This window comes from Taudactylus pleione, unplaced genomic scaffold (assembly GCF_031769625.1).
Source record: "Taudactylus pleione unplaced genomic scaffold, aTauple2 ptg001827l, whole genome shotgun sequence".
In the NCBI taxonomy this organism is placed as follows: domain Eukaryota; kingdom Metazoa; phylum Chordata; class Amphibia; order Anura; family Myobatrachidae; genus Taudactylus; species Taudactylus pleione.
Window position 1 is genome coordinate 1,349,737 of NW_028286224.1, and position 19,669 is coordinate 1,369,405.

General features: G+C 43.5%; 1 protein-coding gene across 1 annotated transcript in view; it reads right to left on the reverse strand.

Annotated features, from left to right (window-relative positions):
- Positions 1–19,669, reverse strand: part of DOCK2 (dedicator of cytokinesis 2) — a 966,148-nt gene that overhangs the window by 178,493 nt on the left and 767,986 nt on the right. Inside the window, exons 35-40 of the mRNA XM_088465050.1 lie at positions 18,582–18,738; positions 13,556–13,596; positions 10,449–10,539; positions 8,568–8,687; positions 6,280–6,369; positions 4,014–4,118 (exon numbers count right to left, since the gene is read on the reverse strand). Coding sequence (XP_088321176.1) covers positions 4,014–4,118; positions 6,280–6,369; positions 8,568–8,687; positions 10,449–10,539; positions 13,556–13,596; positions 18,582–18,738 — 604 coding nt within the window. The remainder of the gene's footprint in view (positions 1–4,013; positions 4,119–6,279; positions 6,370–8,567; positions 8,688–10,448; positions 10,540–13,555; positions 13,597–18,581; positions 18,739–19,669) is intronic.

The window sequence follows — 19,669 nt, forward strand, 5'->3', positions numbered from 1 at the left end:
TGACACATTTTAAAAGTTCCACTGTTGGTGCCAATTATTTCATTTGTGATACTGAGAACATGCAGCACTAGTAACATTCTATTATATTACTATTTCTATTGAGGTCATGGTGTGTGCTGGGGAGGGGGGTTTCCAGGCAGACCGAAAACCCCCCTGCATTTGCCTATGGTTAGGCTGCGGGGAGGGGGTGTTAGAGTAGGCACCATCAGGGGGTGGTTAGGGTTAGGTACCATCCAGGAAGGGTTAGGTTTAAGGTGCAGGAAGAGGGGATTAGGGTTAGGCACCATTGTGGGGAGGTTAGGGTAAGGCACCACCGGGGGAGGGTTAGGGTGGAGAGGTGGAGGGTTAGTCTACATACCAGCCTCTGACGTTATGTTGAACATTGGGATGCCGCTGTCGGTCTTCTGACCGCCGGCATTCCGACTGCCAGGAGATCATACCAATTCCTTCTATTTATAGATTATCTTACTGAAAATCAGTATTATTTAATGAAAATGGTACTGCAGTCCAAAGCATCCATGGGAAAGGCACCAAATTTGTAGATTTACTGTACATTCATTCACACAGGGGCTGATTCAGCAGTGCATGCTAGTGTGCAGAATGGGTCCTGTGTAGTCGCACGCAGCCCCTTCTGTGCCTCTTAGTAAACTGTGAAAGAGTATACCTACTGTATATATGGTCAGGTGCTGATGTGAGTTGTTATACTGAGCTGCTGTAATAGGAGATAGTCATTCTCCAACACAAATAACCAAAACAATATGAACAATATACAGTGCTATGACAGTCAAAAACATGGAGCAAATATTAGGTAAAACACATTATTTAATTATGCATATAAATAGAGACATAAAATCTAACCAATATTAAAATCTAAAATCAGGTCAGACACGGTTGTGCAGATATTTGGAGTACGCATTTAAATAACTACCATAGGCAGAAATGATAAGGACAACTCCAAAGAGACAACGGATTTGTTATCCGGCTGTAAGTGGTGTCTACCAACTTAGTGGAGATAGTCAATGGGTCCATTTAGAGATGGTCCAGAAATGGCTGTGGTCCAACGCACAGAAATATGGTATCCCAATCCCATGGTACAGCAGTGTAAGTCCTTAATTGTAGATACTGTAGAATATTTCCAAGTCCCAAGTGCAGGGCTGCCATCAGAGATTGTGGGGCCCGGGACTCACAAAATAGACAGGGCCCCTCCTCTTGGGGGGGGGGGGGGGCAGTTTTTCAGAAGTGGGAATTGCTGTTGATAATGTGGGTGGAGCTACAGCAGAGGTGGGACATTAATTGGTGCATAAACCAATTTAAAAAAATTATCAAAGTTTGGGCTGTGGTGGGTGCTAACATGTCAATCTGTAATATAAAAGTGTGGGTGAGAGAGCAGAGTAAGGGTGTGAGAGAACAGGGTGAGAGTGGGAGAACAGGGTGAGGATGGGAGAGCAGGGTGAGGATGGGAGAGCAGAGTGAAATTGTGAGAGCAGGCTGAGGGTGGCAGAACAATCTGAGGGTGGCAGAGCAGGCTGAGGGTAGGAGAGTAAGGTGAGGGTGGCAGAGCAGGCTGAGGGTTGGAGAGTAAGGTAAGGGTGGCAGAGCAGGCTGAGGGTAGGAGAGTAAGGTGAGGGTGGCAGAGCAGGCTGAGGGTAGGAAAGTAAGGTGAGGGTGGCAGAGCAGGCTGAGGGTAGGAGAGTAAGGTGAGGGTGGCAGAGCAGGTTGAGGGTAGGAGATTAAGGTGAGGGTGGCAGAGCAGGCTGAGAGTAGGAGAGTAAGGTGAGGGTGGCAGAGCAGGTTGAGGGTAGGAGAGTAAGGTGGGGGTGGCAGAGCAGGCTGAGGCTAGGAGAGTAAGGTAAGGGTGGCAGAGCAGGCTGAGGGTAGGAGAGTAAGATGAGGGTGGCAGAGCAGGCTGAGGGTGGCAGAGCAGGCTGAGGGTAGGAGAGTAAGGTGAGGGTGGCAGAGCAGGTTGAAGGTAGGAGAGTAAGGTGAGGGTGGCAGAGCAATCTGAGGGTGGCAGAGCAGGCTGAGGCTAGGAGAGTGAGGTGAGGGTGGCAGAGCAGGCTGAGGGTGGCAGAGCAGGCTGAGGGTAGGAGAGTAAGGTGAGGGTGGCAGAGCAGGTTGAGGGTAGGAGAGTAAGGTGAGGGTGGCAGAGCAGGCTGAGGGTAGGAGAGTAAGGTGAGGGTGGCAGAGCAGGCTGAGGCTAGGAGAGTAAGGTGAGGGTGGCAGAGCAGGCTGAGGCTAGGAGAGTAGGGTGAGGGTGGCAGAGCAGGCTGAGGGTAGGAGAGTAAGGTGAGGGTGGCAGAGCAGGCTGTGGGTAGGAGAGTAAGGTGAGGGTGGCAGAGCAGGTTGAGGGTGGCAGAGCAGGCTGAGGCTAGGAGAGTAGGGTGAGGGTGGCAGAGCAGGCTGAGGGTAGGAGAGTAAGGTGAGGGTGGCAGAGCCGGCTGTGGGTAGGAGAGTAAGGTGAGGGTGGCAGAGCAGGTTGAGGGTAGGAGATTAAGGTGAGGGTGGCAGAGCAGGCTGAGGGTAGGAGAGTAAGGTGAGGGTGGCAGAGCAGGCTGAGGGTAGGAGAGTAAGGTGAGGGTGGCAGAGCAGGCTGAGGCTAGGAGAGTAAGGTGAGGGTGGCAGAGCAGGCTGAGGCTAGGAGAGTAAGGTGAGGGTGGCAGAGCAGGCTGAGGGTGGCAGAGCAGGCTGAGGGTTGGAGAGTAAGGTGAGGGTGGCAGAGCAGGCTGTGGGTAGGAGAGCAAGGTGAGGGTGGCAGAGCAGGTTGAGGGTAAGAGAGTAAGGTGAGGGTGGCAGAGCAGGCTGAGGGTAGGAGAGTAAGGTGAGGGTGGCAGAGCAGGCTGAGGGTGGCAGAGCAGAGTGAAAGTGTGAGAGCAGGCTGAGGGTAGTAAAGTAAGGTGAGGGTGGGAGAGCAGCAATCTCTGTACCTGGTCTGTCTCCACCACATTGGAAGGGGGATCCCCCGCAGCCTCTCCTGCCCATCTGAGCTCTTTACTATCGTGCTGCAGCAAATGTTTATAGCTTCTCCCCCCGGTGATCTGGCTCCTCACTCTCCCCCAGCTGTTCTCTGCCCAGCCTCTCCCTTCTTGCTGATTGTTGCTGGACTGCGGCTCCTGTTCACACTCACCCGGCAGGCCGGCAAGTGAGAGGGGCCCGGCTAGCAGCAGCATTTCTAACTTAGTGCTGGCCGCAAGTTAATCGGAGGACAGGCAGCCAATCAGGTAGCCGCCACTGTGGCCGCTATTGATTGGCTGCCGGTCCACGAGCTCCAATGGCTCCCGGCCAGTAGCCAATCAAATATGTCTCTGACGGTTATCCACTCTGCTGCCAGCCTGCCATCCGGGCCCCCTTTGTGCCCGGGCCCGGGACATTAGGCCCGGCAGTCCCCCCCTGATGGCGGCCCTGCCCAAGTGAACCGAGAGTGACTCTTTGCAACAGTCCCCGCTGGCCAGCGTATGTCATTTGATTAACAGGCAGAGGCATTTAAGAGGCGGTGCAGGAGCAGGGATGGCCGGCGTTCCCGGAAACGGGGACTTGTCCGCCTCATTTTCTGGGATTGGCAAGGTCAAGGACTGCGTCTTTCAAGCCGCCCAGCCTGAGTAAGCCAAGGCTTACTCGGCTGGACGGCGTCGTCCACCATCACGACCATTGACCACCGATGGTGATCCCAGCCTGCGACCTCCATCGCAGTGCTGGGATCGCAAATGCATATACACCTCCTGCTGCATTTGCATAATAGCAAGGACGGAATTACAGAGCTGCCTGCGTGCATACATCATATATCTATAGCTTGCGTGCAGCTTTGCAATTGCGATCCTTGCTGAATCAGGCCCTCAGTACGTACAGCTTATAATATAGGAGACTGTTGTACAAGAGAGTCAATGGTAACCAACTCACTCATAACATTTCATATTATGTCTGTAAACCCAAAGCCTCCAGAACATCCACATCTGCATTTTAATTTAACACATTATTGGGAACATTAAAATGAGTTAGTGAGGACATAAAGCACTTACCCGGAGGAAGGTTGGGAACCCTTGCCCATAGTATCCAACTGCAAAGTAATCTGGCTTCGGACGAAGAATTTTCATTATGTTTTCATAGAATGTTGCTTGTTGTTTCTGCCAAGAGAAAACATAAGGGAAATATTACTGATATTTTATAGTTGTGATATCTATTTACATTTTTTCCTTATACTTGTAAAGTGAGTATAGATTGTTCTTTACAGTATGTAGTCTTGCAAGAGAAAATGCAATTTTCAAAATAAGAAAAACAAGTGAAAATGTTTTACCCTATTATTGAAATATACAAGTTTATTTTTCACTCTGAGATATGTACATTTGGAAGGTCAAATAAATGTATTTGGATACGAGGAACATTAGATTTATTAGCAATCATTTACATATATAACAAATATTAAACTGACATTTAATTCATCACGCCATTGAAATCAATGGCATGTGATGCATTAATGTCAAATTGAAGTTTGCTGTGTATAGACTTTGATTTTCACAGTATTACAAGCAAGAAATATAACATAAGCTTCCATAGATGTTAGCAGGTGATATGGATGAGGGTGATTTCTTGTATCTTAATCAAGTTAGGAAAAAGTTACAATAAAAAATGATGGATTTTGTATTTCTCCTAATCCAATGTTTCCCATTAATGAATGCTACATGTATAAGAACTAGTAATATGCATACTGTATGTTCTATCTATAAAAACTGTGCTTAATAATGTATTTAATTATTATCATAGATTGTGTCATGATGAGTGATGTAATCCATGCAGTATTCATCAGTTAGTCTTTTATTTCATAAATTTTTAGAACCTACTCAGCTGCTATATTAGATTACAATACAATAGAATGATATTTGAAATAAACCCAGATTTCTGAGCTTTGTTTAAGAGCACTCAGCCTCCTCCAAGTATATGGTCTCACTGGTGAGTTCGTACATTTCAGATATAGGGGGGAATCTAATTAGCCGTGAGGGGAGCGAGTTTCCAATGCAATAGAGTGGAAATGCCGATCTATCCCTGGACTCACATTTCTGTGTACGCAGCCTTATGGGGCTTATGTGAACACAAAGGAGCGAGTCCTGAAGTATCTTAAGTGCGGCATATAGCCACACATACTCGCACCATGACGGGATTGGCTCCTAATTGAATTCCCCTCATAGTACCATCATCTCGTGTGCTATGGGCATATTATATGGAATCCCGGCGGACGGGACCCTGCCGGCCAGAATACAGACAGCGGCTTGCCGACAGTCAGAATTCCGACACGCTTAGGTAAGTAAGCTAACACTAACCCTCACCCCTATCCCTCCCTCCCCGGTGCCTAACCCTAACCTCCCCCTCTCCAGTGCCTATCCCTAACCCTTCCACCTTAGTGCCTATCCCTAACCCTCCCACCTTAGTGCCTAACCCTAACCCTACCCCTTAGTGCCTAACCCTAACCCTCCCACCTTAGTGCCTAACCCTAACCCTCCCACCTTAGTGCCTAACTCTAACCTCCCCCTTAGTGCCTAACCCTAACCTCCCCCTCTCCCGTGCCTAACCCTAACCCTCCCGCTTTAGTGCCTAACTCTAACCTCCCCCTTAGTGCCTAACCCTAACCTACCCCTCCCCGTTACCTAAACCTAACCCCCCCATCCCCCGATACTTACGCTGTCGGGATTCTGGCGTCGGCATTTCAACCGTCACCATCCTGCACGCCGGGATGCTGACTACATCCCTATTTTACAACCTGATTGTTACTAAAAGAATGATCTTAAATATTACGAGCTCTGATAACAGCACTCCCAGGTAGGGTGATATAGTCATCCCACTGAGGGAGCCATTCCTCAGTGGCCCAGTCGCTGCTTTGTACCACCAAGTAGCTTAGGGCTCCCCTGGCTCATTTCACACCATAAGCTTAAAATTGGGGTTGTGTGATATCAAAGAGATTGTGACTTGTGATTGGTCCTCCTGCTCACACTAGAACTATATAGGCCTAGTATATTGGACCAAGCGTTTGCACTACATTTACCCCGGCGGCACTTTCTCTACGTGTCCTAGCAGAGGTAGCTGTTAGCAGGGGGAAATGAATGTGAGTCTGTCACAAGTCCAACAAGCTCCCACTGGGCATGTCTGACTCAGGATAGACCTTAAAGAATTAATACGTAGATGTTTGGTTAAACTAACATGCACATTGTTAGTTTTATATTACCCAATGCCTGAAGCCAAGTATTTATAAATACAATTATAGTTACAAGCTGATGTTATAACAAATGTTCTTACCAAACACTGGCTCAGAAGCTCATAGTCAAAGATTTCCATTTCATACTGGTCTGCCAATTGTTTGCACAAAGAAATTGCTTCCTCCCACATCTGTAATGTAATTACATAATATAATGTGAGACTGTGCTCCCTTGTAACCTCACTGTAACGCGCCCTTGAGTATATATCTTCTAAAGCAATAAAACTAGAAAGCACAAAGTTATATTATGAATCTATCTCTTTTAACTCTGAAATTACAATTCAGAAACCAGTACCGAACTACAAGGGCATACTGACAACACAGTACTGGATAGAAATACGTCATCACGCTGACATCCAAAATACTAATGAGTAAAATATGGCATTTACAAAACATTTCAAAGGAGAAGAAAAAAGAAAGCATCTAATACAGTGCACTCTGATCCAACAAATATTAAAACTTATACTTTTATTGTTATCTATTTAAAATCTTATATTCTTTCAAAATATTGGTGAAATATTAAAATATATAGATGTGTAAAGAACAGAAAACAGTGTTTACAAAACATGTCTAATTTTACTCATAAAGGTGCCTACACACTTGGCGATGTGCTCACAATCCGACATCGTGTACGATTTCCCTTGAAACTCCTCCCTGGTAGCTCTGCACACTATTTGGTGTTTGAAGTGTCCAATTTGCAAACAATCTATCGTGCATCCACCCTTTTTCCAGTGCATTTGTGTCCCAGATTGGCAGATCTGCCGTACAGCACGTGATCGTGAGTGGGGACTCACGATTTGGGCATTTTTTACACGATCTGTCGTTCCAATGCGTCGGAATCGGCCAGATCATGTAAAAAATCGGTAAATGTGTAGGCACCTTAAGATTTCCCAAGTGTTTGCTTTTACTTTGTGCTAAATTCTGAAATCTGAAGCTTCTGCAAACCTCATGTATGTAACAGTTCAATTGTTGTTGGAGAACACTAAATAGGAAAGCTCTGCTACAACAGAGTAATATACTGTATTTGTCCATTGGTGAGTGAGAGATTTGGCAGAACTCCGGAGAACAAAGCTGCATGTAGCAGTCGCCAGTGCTCTGACAGTACCTTTGTGCTCTGACAGTGCTCTGACAGTAGCTAGTAGCACCTTTATAAAATATTTTAACAGTGTGATAATGGAAACCTCACACTAAACCTTAAGCTCAATTGAATCTCCCCATAGAAATGCGCCTCCCTGTAAGTTTCAGGATCCAAATCAAAATGAAACAAGGGAACACATATACCAATGGTGGACATTATGTAGCCCATGGCATCATATGTAGTACGTATAGCTACAACCATGTGAAAAAATATGAGCTGTGTTTTTTAGCATAAATCACTGGCAGGCTACAAAAACTATTTTGATATTTACAATTTCTTTTTGGTGTGTCATTGATTACCATGGCAACCACAATCACATGGTAAATTGTTTGGCGAGCAGAGAGGCTTTGGAATGCCCCTTTGGTTTGCTCACTGTATTGTAAAATCCTCCCCTTACACCTCCACAATCTGCGACTATGCTGAAAGATGTGTACCCATATCTGTGTAATTGGCAGTCACATTGTGGGCAATCTCCAGAGAGATTTTGAAAAGGAGACAATTACTGAAAAGGACAGCTAGAAAACAGTTTATGAAAGTAAAGTAATGGTACACGTAATTGAAACATAATTAGACATAAATGACCCTCTTGTAGGCTCTGGAGGGCTGCTAAAACATTAGCAGCAATGATGACGATGGTGATTTTCAGTAGCATTACCTAGTCACTTTTGACTGGCTGGGTGCATAGTAACCCCTCCAGCTGAAAGTATTTAAATCATAGCATTGCAGCCATATTGTATCTAGTTGAGGCAGTATATTTGCATTGCTTACTTGACATTTCCAAATGTGATACTGCAGGAAAGACATTTTTCATTTGATTAAACAACAGATGTGAAGGTGTATGTAATTACATTTTATGAAAATATTGCTTCCATATTTACTAATAATTGTCAAGACAATTTCCTCTCTCACATATGTGAGACTATATTACATTATTATGTTATGTACAAATATGGTCATGTGACTTTAGTATAAAGACTGCCAAGCTGCATCTCTATGCTTCCATCCGGCCTCAGTATACACATTAGTATTCCTGATGTATGCCATGTGCAAATTCTACTGTTTCTGAGCTGAACCTGGGTAGCTCTTTTCTGCATATGTTCTGAGAGCAGCCAGTATCCAGCTTAGCATCTCTCTTCCAGATTCTGCCTTGTTCAGCTTTTCTGTTTTTGTATAATAAAATACTGTACATACCTTTCCTTTGTCAAAGTATCCAATGATTACTCCATACAAGTTCTCCTTCAGCTGCCGGTGTGTTTGTGAACTCTGGAACTCTGTCTGCATGACCTGGGGTGAACATTGTTCTTCTGACCACTTAAAGAGAGCAAGGGTCATATTTAACAGAAATGCAGCATACTATATACATAATGTATTTCGATATCGACCTGGATATTTTCTTTTGATAATAGTAACAAGAATCCATATAATGCAGTAAATGTGTGTACTAGACCTACAGCATGTCTTATTACAGAAAGCTGGTCTGGCAACAAACAAGAGATCACAATGGTACCTTCACTCACAAAGGCAGCATCACCTGCATCATTACTAAACAGTGCAATGTCCACTATAATACTAGTTACAATGCCCCATTTTGAGTTTAATAAATTATATTCTGTATCACAAATATGTGAATCCTTAAATAAACAATAATCTACAATATGTAAATACAGTAAATGGTCATATTTGGTATAACAGGTTGCTAGTTTTCCTTGCATCATTTATCGTGCCGCTATAGCTCTTTCTCACTAATAATGCCGAGATGTAAGCACAACAGTGCTTATAGTGCTTATAGTTTTTTTAATAACTTCTGAATGATTTTCTATTTTATGGTGACGGTGAAATTGTGAGATGTTTGCTGATAACGTAAAGAAATACACTTTTCTATACCTTATTTTCTTTTATACATACCAAGGTTCAATGTAAGTGTCAAATAGCACTGGTTAACACAGATTTGGCACTTACCACCTCTTCTTACACCTTCCCCTAATTTAGTCATTGCTACACTCAGAAGGATTAGTGATCAATTAATATTTTCACACAAATGTACTATTCTGCTCTTGCCACCAGACAGGCTCCGATAACAGCCCGTCCTGGCAAAGATCTAGAAGCAGTGTGATAGCATAAAGCTATCACACTGCTTCCTGGTTCAGGTGTTTGGTGCACATTGTGCAAATGTGGCCGGAACATTTGCCACTGGGGGTCGATGGAGAGGGATCCGGAGGATCCTCTCCATAAAAATGTGCTAAATAGTAGCCCATATAGGATAATGCCATCTGGAGATCACATTACCTATCAGGGGAAAGCTCCAGAATGCTTTGCATTCACGGAGCTTGGTAAATCCGTCAGAAAACCATATAGGGGTTGCCAGGTCTAAACTGGCCATCTGGCACTTCTGGCAAATGCCAGAAGGGCTGATGGCCTCAGGGACGGCTTGAGGAGTGCTGCTGCAAAGGGCGGAATTCACCTGTCTGACTCCGGTGGTATCCCTGTCCTCCATCCACCCACTGGAGTTCATGGTATGAGCTCGGTTGGAGGGATGGGAGGGAAGGGGGTGGTGGCAGTGCAGGAGACAGTGCACTGCTGCCCTGAAAGGGCCCTGGTTGGCCAGACCGAGCTTAAAACCTGGCCGCTCTGCTTGGCCGGGACACTAAGAGATGGGGGTGTGCCGCGAGGCCAGGACCCTGTGACTCGCTGCACGCCTCCGTGAGTTTAACCACACCCTTTTGTGAGTGCGCGGGGGTTGCCAGGGCTGATCTAGAGCCCCAGTCTGTCCCTGGGGGCTGCATTTTGCGGACGAAAATGAAGGGACTGCAGCAGATATTGGAAATTACCTTTTGCAGCAAGATAGTAAGTATTGTAATTAAGTTTCTGAATTTCTCAAATATAATTTCATAAACCTTAACATGCCTCAATAAAAGTATACAGCCATAAGCATAATGGGGTTGAAACAATTAGCAATGCGCCCCAAGATTGCTGCACTAACGGTAGCCCCAAGATCGCAGATTTCCGGGCGAGATCGGGGTTGTGGCTAATTGAACCGACCCATTGTTCTTGAATTACAAACGATGTTCTAACCTTTAGGAGCCTTGTGTGGAGTAAGAGGGTGTAAGCAGCCTCTGTGTAGTTCTCACAATCCAAGTGAAGGTCTCTGAGCTTGTACACATATCTGCAAACAAAAATTAGAAATACTTATAGGGAATCTATGGATGGCTTACCGGGTCACTTCAACCTGTAACTACTGCCGCATCCTTCAAACTTCACCAAACATTTTTAAATAACAATTAAAGTAAAATTATCCATTTCCCACATTATCATGCAATACAGGATACATGATTCATTTGCTGTTTGCCTTGCACTCACAGATTGCCTGTCCCAAGTTCCTACTTATGATGACAAATATTCTGGACACTCTACCAAAAATATATTAACTGAATTAAAAACAGAAATTGCAATTCAAGATGAGCTGACCGAATCATTTATACTACAAGACATATTGGAAGGCAGTATTTCTTTTCAGACAAGATTCATGATAGATCACACATCAATCATCTTATACGTGTTGTGTCCCATCCCATCCCTCCACCTCTCCCCCAAAGCAGAAGTGATTTGTGTCTCTGTTCTGCATCTCATTATTGGAGAATTTCCTGATCTCTGCTGATTGAAAGCATAGAACCACCTCGCTAAAGTACTGTGAAGTTGCTGGCCAAAAGTCGGAGACCTATGGCATTTGCATGTACTGAATGTCTGAGAGTTTTAGTGTATGGTTTGAGCTTGGAGACTTGTTTGTACTCTGAACTGACTGTTCAGTCTCCTAGACCTGCTACTAATAGTCACAGGCTCTAGTCACTGGTCACACTGCAGTATATCCCACTAGGTACTGGGTGAGGAGTAGTACAACAGATCCTATCACTCTGCCAGTATAAGATCTACCCAAAAATCGAAATCTATAATTTATGCTATAATAAATAATATAATCTGTAATTTATCCTGCATCAATAATCAGGAATCTGTAATAGGAACCATTTGGGTCTCAGTATATTTAGATTTAATAATGTTTATGTAATATGTAGAGCACACCATAAGTATATATCTACAAATCCTGCAATAAATTTTAGAAGACACTGGCTTCCTAGCTCTAAGCATAGTTGTATGACTTGCTCAGAGAATCCTTTAGCTTTGAGTATCATGGCTTCAATTGGCATGCTGTTAAATCCCAAGGAGCTAACTCCTGATGTAAAAAATTATCCTTGGTTTAGAAGATCTGTCTTGGCTGAACATTCTGTCATCAGACTGTTGATATTGTTGAGGCCAATTCTGCGCTACCAGAATGACTGGCACCAGCTCTGCTTTTGATCTTCTTGAGGATACAAGGAATCAAGGTAATTGAAGGAAATACGTATGCAAAGTGAAAGTCCTATGGAACCATCAATATATCTATTAGAATTGCCTGAGTATCCTGTGCGCTAGCCCTCTGAAAGAACAGTTTGTAATTTAACTTGGAATAAATCACATCCATCTCCGACTGACTCCACCTCTCCACCAGTTGTTGAAACATATCTTGGGTGGAGGGTCCATACCCCTATATGTGTCAACTTATATTGTTGTCTTTTTGGTTTTCAACAACTGAAATAATGGTCACTGAGATTGGCAAAACATACTTTCCAACCAGTGAAAATTTTAGTCCATTTCTGCCATGAGTACGAGACTTTAGGTTTCGGCGGTCGTCATGGAAGGAAGTTTTCAGCAAAGAAATTGTTGAGCTTGAAGAAAAAAATTAGAATCACTCTTAGCTCTAGAATGTCTATTGATAGATTTGTTTTGGCACAAAAACCAGGACCACTGAAGATGAAAATAGATTGTCATTGCTCACCATTATTGCAGACTGGCAACTGTTGTAATTACAGTATTCTAGAAGTAGTCCCAATATTACAGCCATAATTTTTGAGAAAATTCAGGAGGACTGCAGCAGGTCTAAAGAGAAGTGCTCGAAATGTCAAATCTGAGAAGGCAGCGATGCCTCTCACAGATTGGGAAGTGAAGGCACAGTATGCATTTTTGATATCCAATGATGCCAGAATTTCTCCTTTTTCCATATAATTCTTGACTAAGCATAAAGACCTCACTTTTAACTTTGCCAATATACTTTTTTTTTTCGCCTAAAAAAAAGCCTGGAGTCTAACCGCTACTTATCCTGTTCTTCAATTACTCTGGAAATAATTAAAGATTGAAAGGCATGCAAATGCTTGATGCCTTGTGCCATTCTGAAGATCTGGAGTGCAAAGAAATATTTGGGCAGAATTTCAAAATGGTCAGGATTAGAATATAACCCCTCCTAATGATGTCTCCCACCCATCAATCTGATGTGGGAGCCATCCACTCAGTCTGAAAGAGTAATAGATATGAAGCAGACTGTTTTTACTATGGTTTTTGGATGTTTGGTCGCATCCATGACCGCATCTCCTAAGTAGGCTAATGAATCCTTGGTATCATCAAGCAATTGCCAGGCGATCCATCTATCTTTCTACTACCTTATTTGTCCATGCAGCCACCAACACTGGCCAGAAAGTACATCCCCCGAGAGGCGAAAATAGATTTTAGAATACTCTCAATGACACAGGTCTTGGGATAGAAATTGTTGTAGCAGTGGAAGAATCAACACGGGATGGAAATTAACGTTTTTCCAAATCATCTCTCAAAAACGGGTGAGAAAAAGAAAACATCTGAGTAGTTGGAAATGTCTAACAGGCCAAGCCTCCTCTTGGAACTTTTCATCCTGACTAGAAAAATATTCATCCTCCCAATCAGATATATCCTCAAATTTTAAATCTGCATAATTTCAGTTTCATCCACAGAGATATCTGAATCTGAGTAATCTTGGAAGCATACCTTCAGCAAACCTTCACCAAGGTGTTTTCAGGACTGAGATGGCTCCCTCCACACTTCAAGATAGCAATATCCACCAGATGGAAGTAGGAGTAATATTATTTATTAATTTATCTATAAACTTACATAGAAAATATTGTAGCTTTCTTTTTAGTTAACACAGATCTAACTTCAAACGCTTATATTAATTTTATGTATTCGACGCCACTATAATTAGTTAGCAGCTATAAGCTAGCAACCTAACAATGAAAAAAAAAATCCATTATTGAATGCTGCTACATGCAATATAGTATTCTTACCTGATGTACATTGCTTCCCGGTTGATGTCTTTGTAAAAATTCTAAGAGATAAAAAATATTGGATTAACACACGTTTTAGCATCAAATATTCTACTCTACCATGCAAGACTCTAGAAGACAGATGCATACTATGATCCTTATTTAAGATGATTACCATATGTAAAAGCAGTCAGTATTTTTCATGCATGCAAAAATAAATAATAAGTATATTGGGTGCAAATAAGTACATTTGCACCCAATGTATTGTAACATGATTTGCCAAGGTGCAAATTTACTCCTTTAAGTTGAATATGCTCAGAACTATTCTGAGCCTAAAGTTTTCAGCTGGTCAAATGTTTAGTATCCCAGCCACAGAGCCTGCCAATCCTGTAATAGTCTGTAAGAGCAGTACATTTGTTTGTTACTAAAACGTTGGGGCCCATTTATCAATTATCACATTTGCAATGCGATCTGGGTGCCATAATCACATTTCATGGCATTGAATGTATGAAAAAGCACCCGTAGGGACATGGCCTCTGAAAGGGTTTTTTCGGGTAGTATGCTGCAAATAGTTACTAATAAATGGGCCTGAGAGAATGGGATTTGTGAATCCAGAGCAGAGGTCTAATGGGGTCTGTATGAAGAGTGAGTTTGTAATTAATTAATAAAGTAGAGATCAATGGATTAGATACATAATTCAACTGAAGGCAAGAGACAGAAAGAAACAAGAGTGGAGGTGGCAAAGAACCCTATTGGGAAATGTAACGGGGGGATGTAGTTCACATCCCGGTGGTCAGGATGCCGGTGTTCAGAATACCGGTGCCGGAATCCCAACATCAGTGAGAATGTCGGCGATGGCATCCCAACCACTGACATCCTAATACTTACCCAACGAGGGAGGGTTAGGCTTCGGGGAGGGAGAGTTAGGGTTAGGCTGTGAGGAGGTAGGGTTAGGCTTCGGGGAGGGAGAGTTAGGGTTAGGCTGCGAGGAGGGAGGATTAGGGTTAGGCTGCGAGGAGGGAGGGTTATGGTTAGGCTGCGAGGTGGGAGGGTTAGGGTTAGGCTGCGGGGAGGGAGAGTTTGGGTTAGGCTGCGGGGAGGGAGGGTTAGGGTTAGGCTTCAGGGAGGGAGGGTTTGGGTTAGGCTGCGGGGAGGGAGGGTTAGGCTTCGGGAGGGAGAGTTAGGGTTAGGCTGCTAGGAGGGAAGGTTAGGCTGCGGGGAGGGAGGGTTATGGTTAGGCTGTGGGGAGGGAGGGAGGGAGGGTTAGGGTTAGGCTGCGGGGAGGGAGGGTTAGGGTTAGGCTGCGGGGAGGGAAGGTTTGGGGGTAGGCTGCAGGGGGGGGTTAGGGTTGGGCTGCGGGGAGGAGGGTTGGTTTAGGGTACTTGCCGGCAGGTGACGGTACTCTAGCCCTGTCAGGATCCCGGCGTTGGGATTCTCACCGTCGGGATCCTGAGAGCCAGCATCCCGTACCCAACCCATAACAGGGTCCGAGTTTCTGGAGTGTTTCCAACATGAGTATTTTTTTAAGGACTTTATACTACTGTATGTTTACTGTCTTTGTGTAAATATTTTTTTTTACAGGTGGACTACAGGTGCCACCTTTTGTGTGTCCCACTCCCCTCGGGATCCCAGCCTTGATGTCAACTGGCCTTGGGATGTTGGAATCATGGTAGGGAGAATCCTCTATGGCTCCACTAGCAAATGGTAGTACTGTAATGAAAAAATAAATAATGGGGACTCCATGCCCGCCTGATTTATTTAAAACCAGCCTAAGCAAGAATGCTAGTGCTGGAAATGCTTAGAGGGGGAAAGCCTTTGCGTTTCTTTCCTATAAATCATTTTAGTATTTCCAGCAAATACACTTGAACGCCAGCAATGTGTGAGTTCGTAATTCAGCACACATCACCAGAAAATCCCTGCTCTGCTGTATGCAGTGAGAGTAAATTAACTGGAATCACGCAACATATTAGATTTCCCTCTATGTGTGACAGTTAGAATGGAGAATTGAACATTTAATAGCATGTGATCTCACTCACAACCTCAAGTCTGTGTTAGCCAGTTCATATAAAGCCCTTGTAGGGTAACATAGGGAATGCCAATATAATGCGTGGAGACTGTCTGCTGGATAGTAGTCCTGGTTGCCGCTAGAGGGATGTCCCTTTTAGATGAATTGTTCAAATTATTGGGTCCTCAAATATGCGGTGTCCATGGGCAGCAAAGGGCTGGCTGCGGCCAGTGATATATGTCTCCTTAGTGGCTTGATCCTTGATTGTTGGGTGTCTATTGCAGCGCCGGCTTCACCTCCTGTAGCTGCCAGTATCTGCCTCCTGTGCAGTCTACTATCCAGCAGACAGTCTCCACGCATTATATTGGCATTCCCTATGTTACCCTACAAGGTTGTGGGTGAGATCACATGCTATTAAAAGTTCAATATTTACTGTGTATATCCAACTGGAAACAGTAATAACATTTTTATTAATTATATGTTGTAAATATTTACATTTTATTTAGTACCATATTTTATTTATGTAATACAATCAAAATATCAGCGCTACTATCCTTTGTTCTATTTTCATATAAAAGGAAGAGTTTATATCAATACAATGTAAGAGTAAAAAAAAAATTCCCACAATTTCTGATCAAAGTTTCCACCAGTGTTACACGTTTCTTTTCATTAACTGTGAACTCATGAGACGCACATTACTTCTGACATGGCTTATTACTCCTAAGGGTTCAATCTCCCCTAACTCTGACATTGGCCTTTTGGACGCCTGACTTTTGGTTTTATATTTTGCCCTACTCACTCATATAGAATTATATTGTTCACCAGCTATTTGATCTAGCCATTTGCCTTATATGCCCTATATTCGACTTGGAGACAGCCAGAAGCACTAGTCAAGAACCGAGATCACCGTTGTACCACGGTTTATATAAGCCACCGGCCAGAGTACAGCCGAGGACTGGATGTCGCTGCTGCTCCCTGGATGCTCAGCGTGGTCGGCTAAAAGAGCTTAACCGGAGCTCGGACTGCTGACACACAGACCTAGGACTCCTGCAGTGGATAAGGTGACGTAGTCTGCTGTCTGGGAGGGAGACGTCTAGTGTGGTTTATTGCTCCTATGTCTGACAACATACAGATGTCCAAAGAGAACTGGAAATAATAATATATGCTAATAAAGCCATAAGTAAAGGGCTAATTTTTAGGCTATTATTCATTTGGCACTTGACCTTATTAAAGGGAATCACCAGTAATTAAAGACATTTCCTGGATGAAACACTAATTGCGAATGTGTCAGTTATGTGCACAACATAAAGCTGCAGCCTGATGGTCAGACTATTAACATCAAATACTAATTTATAACAGAAAATCAGCTGGACTTTTGTGTTCTTTGAATTTTTGAACATTCCATCTTTTTATACTTTTTATTATCTTTTGCAACATTGTTTTTAATAAGAGACTGATCAGCTCTATCTTAACAATGTGTCATTAAATTTATTTATCTGTGAACAGAAGCTCATTTGTGTGTTTTTATATTTATATATGGATTTGAATTTGGAACAATTGTTCCTATATTATGTGTTATATGATGTGACTGCCCACATGTCTTAGGTGAATGTTTATATGTAATTTTTTACATTACTAATTAAAATGTTTATTATATACTATTTATGCATGTTTCTGATATCCTGACAGAGATATTTCAGCACACTAAATTGCTGTTTTTTCTGCTACTTCTTTTTAACACTTATTAATGGAATCTGAGAGAGTTGGCATAGTGGTTAGGATTACTGCCTCACAGCACTGAGTTTGGATTACATTCCTTCCAAGACCCTATCTGTATGGAGTTTGTCTGTTCTTCCTGTGTTTGCGTAGGGTTTTCTCTGGGTGCTCCGGTTTCCTCCCACAATACAAAAGCATACACGGAAGGAGAATGAATGTGTAGACAAATAGATCCGCCCATTGAAATGAGAGATTCTAGGCGGCAACTGGGCGGATGAGCAATCTGTTTCATGGCAGTATTGTGGGTGTGTGGACCGACTTCTGTCCTCGTTTGGAGTGTGTAGATGGAGATAGGACACCTGTTTCTGATGGATCTTGTGCACCCAGTATGGGGTGGGTGTACGTCACAAAAGTAATGATGACAGCTACGACTGCAGGCGGAAAAATAGTGGGCGGCGTGGCCTTCCACATGAAGACGGATGGACAATCGGCATTAACGGGCAGAGAAGGAAAAGAAGACGCAGATGCATCCAACTTAGTATAGGGCCCATAGCGTGAGTGGTGTTTTGATTGTCAATTGAAATAAGAATTCCATAAAGAGTATGGACTTCTGGAAAATGACATTTACATGACAGCCCTGTGAGTCGATACAGTGGATTCACATTCAGACAGACCCATTTTAACCAGCTACAGTATGGTCTCATCAGTGCAGGACAGGCTTTTCTGGTAAGCAAGGCAGTTACTTATACGCTCGCAATCAGCAGATTGTTGCATTCTGCGCATGCGTATATATCACAGTGCACATTTGCGAACTTACCACTGCGATTTGGACTGCAATCACAGATGATATGCAGACCCGTGGGAGAGTGACTGACATGAAGTGCCGTTTGTAGATGGTGACCGGGGGGTGGTCGGGCGAATGCAGGCATGCCAGTGTGTTCGTACGCCGTTTCAGGGGCGTGCGTGGCTGTTAGCAATTCCTGAGTAAGGTCAGGGCTTGTGCAAGTGTGCATATGGGTCCGATGTTACTCGATTGTATCAGTGGTTTCACTATTCTGCTAAGCATTACGGATGTGCGTATGGTAAAGTAGGCATCCTTATGTGGTGCTGAGATTGCATTGCAATTGCAGTGGTTTGGCTTGCTATCGCAGTTGAACTGCGTGCGTACACAGAATTGTGATCGTAGGGAATCAGGCACGCTGTCTCTTCCCAGCCATAACAAACATAACATTCCAGAGTTGCTGTTTCATTTACATTTTGTACAGTGTATGTTTATTCATGAGAGCTTGTTAATTCCATGCTTGCATGAAAAATAATACCACTCACCAATAAGTTGACAGTACAGCTCATACGGTTATCTTTGCTCTCATCAGTCACCACTGCTCTGTAATCCAATAACCTCTCTAAAAGGCCTTTTATCAGAGTCACAAAGCTCTCCACTGCTTTAGAGATGTAAGGATGGGGTGCAGTATAATCCAGCAATCTGAGGGAAAATGACAAAAGATCCCAAACAAGCAAATGAACATATCTTAATAGCAGAGACATTTAAACTTTACATGAATGATATATCACAGATGTGTTTTCATTTTGTTTTTCAAATATATAATATGTTACTTACAATCTTTACTCCAGTTCTTCAGCTACTGCTGACACTTACATAACAGTCTTTACCAGACTGTGTACAATCATTTGACTGCATAACAGGAGAAAAAAACCTGCAAAAATAATCTGATATTTTGCCAAGAAGAGTTAGCTGAACTGTTTTACCTTTCCTGTCTACAAATCTCTGTTTACTCAGGTATGTGCCATTATTTTGTGAATGTCTACCCTGCATTCATGCCTGATCAGTTTAAACAAAAATATAAATAATGTAAATATATCTGTTAATAGACCGGTGTGTGGTAGGGTATTAAATTAATGAAGAGCCAGAGTAGTTCTTGTGCCCAGGGCCGGCAGAATGCAGTACCATGGTAAGCAAGCCGGTAGGGAGGATTAGGCAGGGAAGCATATTGCTCCAGGCAGTCCGGTAATAATTTAAAAATCTGTCCGGACGCTGGAGTCCGAAGGTAACCCAATTCCGGATGTAAAATATCCAGGATTGGCTGCAGCAACTACCAATTTAAGTTTAACTGCCAGTAGCCCCCACTGTCTGGGATGAGATTTCAAATTAGCTCTACCGGCTCAACAAGCAATAGCAGGCACCATCAGAGGAGGAGTCTTGTGGAGGATCACTGGACCAGGTAGCGGAGCATGTGTTTATTTTCACAAACTAGATCCATTGAGTCATGAGTGGGTTCATGGGGGTCTGGGATCTAGGCAGAGACCCCTAGAACTCTCCTACACTCTCAAAGGACCTCTTTACAGCTATCCAGCGGCAGACTGTAGCTCCATCTCAGATTCAGAGCTGCTCAATA